At 33.5% G+C, this 2,490-nt stretch overlaps 1 protein-coding gene across 1 annotated transcript in view; it reads left to right on the forward strand.

Moving 5' to 3' along the window:
- Positions 1–1,965, forward strand: part of LOC119573876 — a 13,632-nt gene extending 11,667 nt beyond the window's left edge. The window contains exons 6-7 of the mRNA XM_037920983.1: positions 54–207; positions 449–1,965. Of these exons, the coding sequence (XP_037776911.1) occupies positions 54–207; positions 449–552 (258 nt within the window). The 3' untranslated portion in view covers positions 553–1,965. The remainder of the gene's footprint in view (positions 1–53; positions 208–448) is intronic.
- Positions 1,966–2,490: the final 525 nt, after the last annotated feature.

The following is a 2,490-nucleotide window of genomic DNA, read 5'->3' on the forward strand; positions in this document are numbered from 1 at the left end:
TTAAAGAAAAAAATCTCTAATCCCTGTCTCCCCGCATGGCGACGTGGAATCAGTGTGGCGCCAGGACGGGTCGGTCCTTGTGGTCGAGCAACACCATTACGACCCACCACGCGCGCCACCGAAACGCCCCGGGGTACTCCACGCACTACCAGGGTCGCGCGGGGGAGTTTGAGTTCGACCTCGGCCAGGAGAGGCTGCTCTCTGCTGGTAAGCGGTACTTTGCCGAGAAAAAATGATGATGTAGCGGAGGTTATATATTTGTGCTGTAGTTTTTCTTAATTCCGTCTCTATGTATTGATCACTAATATTAATCTTAACTATTTTGATATTCTATTTGTCGTCATCTTGGCATAAACTTTTCTTATCTCCGATTGATATATTCTATATCAATTAATCGAATGAAAACACATTCGTATGTAGTCCATCAGTAACAAAATATGTATTTCAGCATCTTCGCCGTGTGTGAGCAGGAGCCCCTGGCAGTTGAGTCTTCTCTTCGCTTCTACAGTTCTACACTTTTTACAGCTGAGGTCCCAAAGAGCCTGGAATTGAAATGAACGAATAATGTGAAATATGACGCGCACAAAATCTGAAAATGTCTTCTGTTACGCTTTAAAGGACTGTATGTCTGGATACTGTATTTTTATTCTGAGATTTTAGAGCGGCGATTCGATTTTTATTTTGTAATTTAAAAAATAGTCTACTCAGAAATGATACATTATTGTATATGAAAGATAAATATGATGAATAGCTTCTTGACAAGACAAAACATTAACAGTTATGTGACAAATGCAGAACGAATAATGTTATTGATTATAAGCATAGGCTGATAGAAGGATCCAAGAGTAATATATATTTCTAATGTAAACGTTTCGAAATTTTCATCTTTAGTGTCAAAAGATTTACATTAAAGAGAGTCATGAGGCGGTAATGAAAGAAAATATTCCCAATTAAACAATACATGGGTAACAAAATTAATGAAAATTTGACGAGAAAATTAGGAAGATACACAGCACGCAAAAAAATAACACTTCTGTTAGCTGACTGCATTGTTGTTTAGATCGGGTTACATCTTGAGGATGTACAGGGATTCTAAACTGATAAGGTCGAGTCTAATAGATAGCGCTTTTCGATGCTACGTATTCACCTGTGTTAGAGGATTCTTTAAGATATGATATTAGCAAATTCATTACACCTTGCACTGTGACAATCTTCATTTCCATTGATATCTTTTCTACGAAGAAAAATCATCACTGTTATAATGATCGGCATACGTTTTGAATTATACGAGTAATCTGAATATTTGACTCGAAAAGATCCATTGTAGATATAATACTGACGCCAGTATTGAAATTAAGCTCAGTAATGTTATGTGCGCAATCAATCAAAAAGGGAAGAGTTAAGATATAACAAGGGAAAATAGATATATATCATGTATGAAACTAGACATAGAATTTAAAAAACTTACATACATATAGATAACTTTAGAGGAAGATCAAAATGTATCTGAAATATACCAATAATATTTGATATTTTTTTCAGCACCAATAACCCTACCGTATAATTGTAAACAGAGACTAGGTAACAACAAAAAAATATATTACAGTAATATGTACTTGCATGGGCATATTTTATAGCTTTCGGAGGCTTATATCTAATTACATGCAGAAGCTTCCACAAAGGCTTCAAAATGGGTTCCCACAAAAGGTTATGTCCTTAACTAATTTGTGGGTGTTTGTACCCATTTTATGCGTAATGGGAAGATTTTTTGCCAAATAAATGTTTTCTTTATTTATCCTTGGTGTATGCAACATACTGATGATATATCATTCATGGTGGTGCTGGTATTACAATGCATATGTTTGCTAAATTATGTATATAATGTAATGCCATGATATTCCCACATCTCACTTGGTATAAAATGTAAAGACAACAAAATCAAACTTCCGTTGAAAATAGTAAAGATTAAAAAAAAATACATATATATTGTCTTTATGATAAGTAAGTAATAAATAATAGAATCCATATATATTTTTAAGATGTTTCCTTTTTACAGAAAACATTATGATATATATGAGAACACAATTTTTTTGACTGGCATATACTTTTTTATATTAAAAAATAATGCTACTAATACCATTAATGTTAAATTTACCTATGGTGATCATAATAACAACGATAAAGATGCTGATGCTGATAGTAGTAATGGCAGTGATCATGCTACTAATAATGTTGATAACAGTGATAAAGATAATAATGAAAGTAGTAATAAATGCCGATAATAATGATATTAACAAGTGAACGTCACGATGATGTCATAATTACAATATCCCCTGTGATGATTTTTGGACAGTATTTAAGAGGACAGAAATTACAATGATACAAATGCTGTATGTTGAAAAAAAAAATCAGTGACGTATAGAATGTTTGTCTTTCGCTCATCCATTTCCTTTAGTGCATGGGAAGTCTTGAACGTTTCACTAAAATTCC

Source organism: Penaeus monodon, chromosome 6 (genome assembly GCF_015228065.2).
Source record: "Penaeus monodon isolate SGIC_2016 chromosome 6, NSTDA_Pmon_1, whole genome shotgun sequence".
NCBI classification, from domain to species: domain Eukaryota; kingdom Metazoa; phylum Arthropoda; class Malacostraca; order Decapoda; family Penaeidae; genus Penaeus; species Penaeus monodon.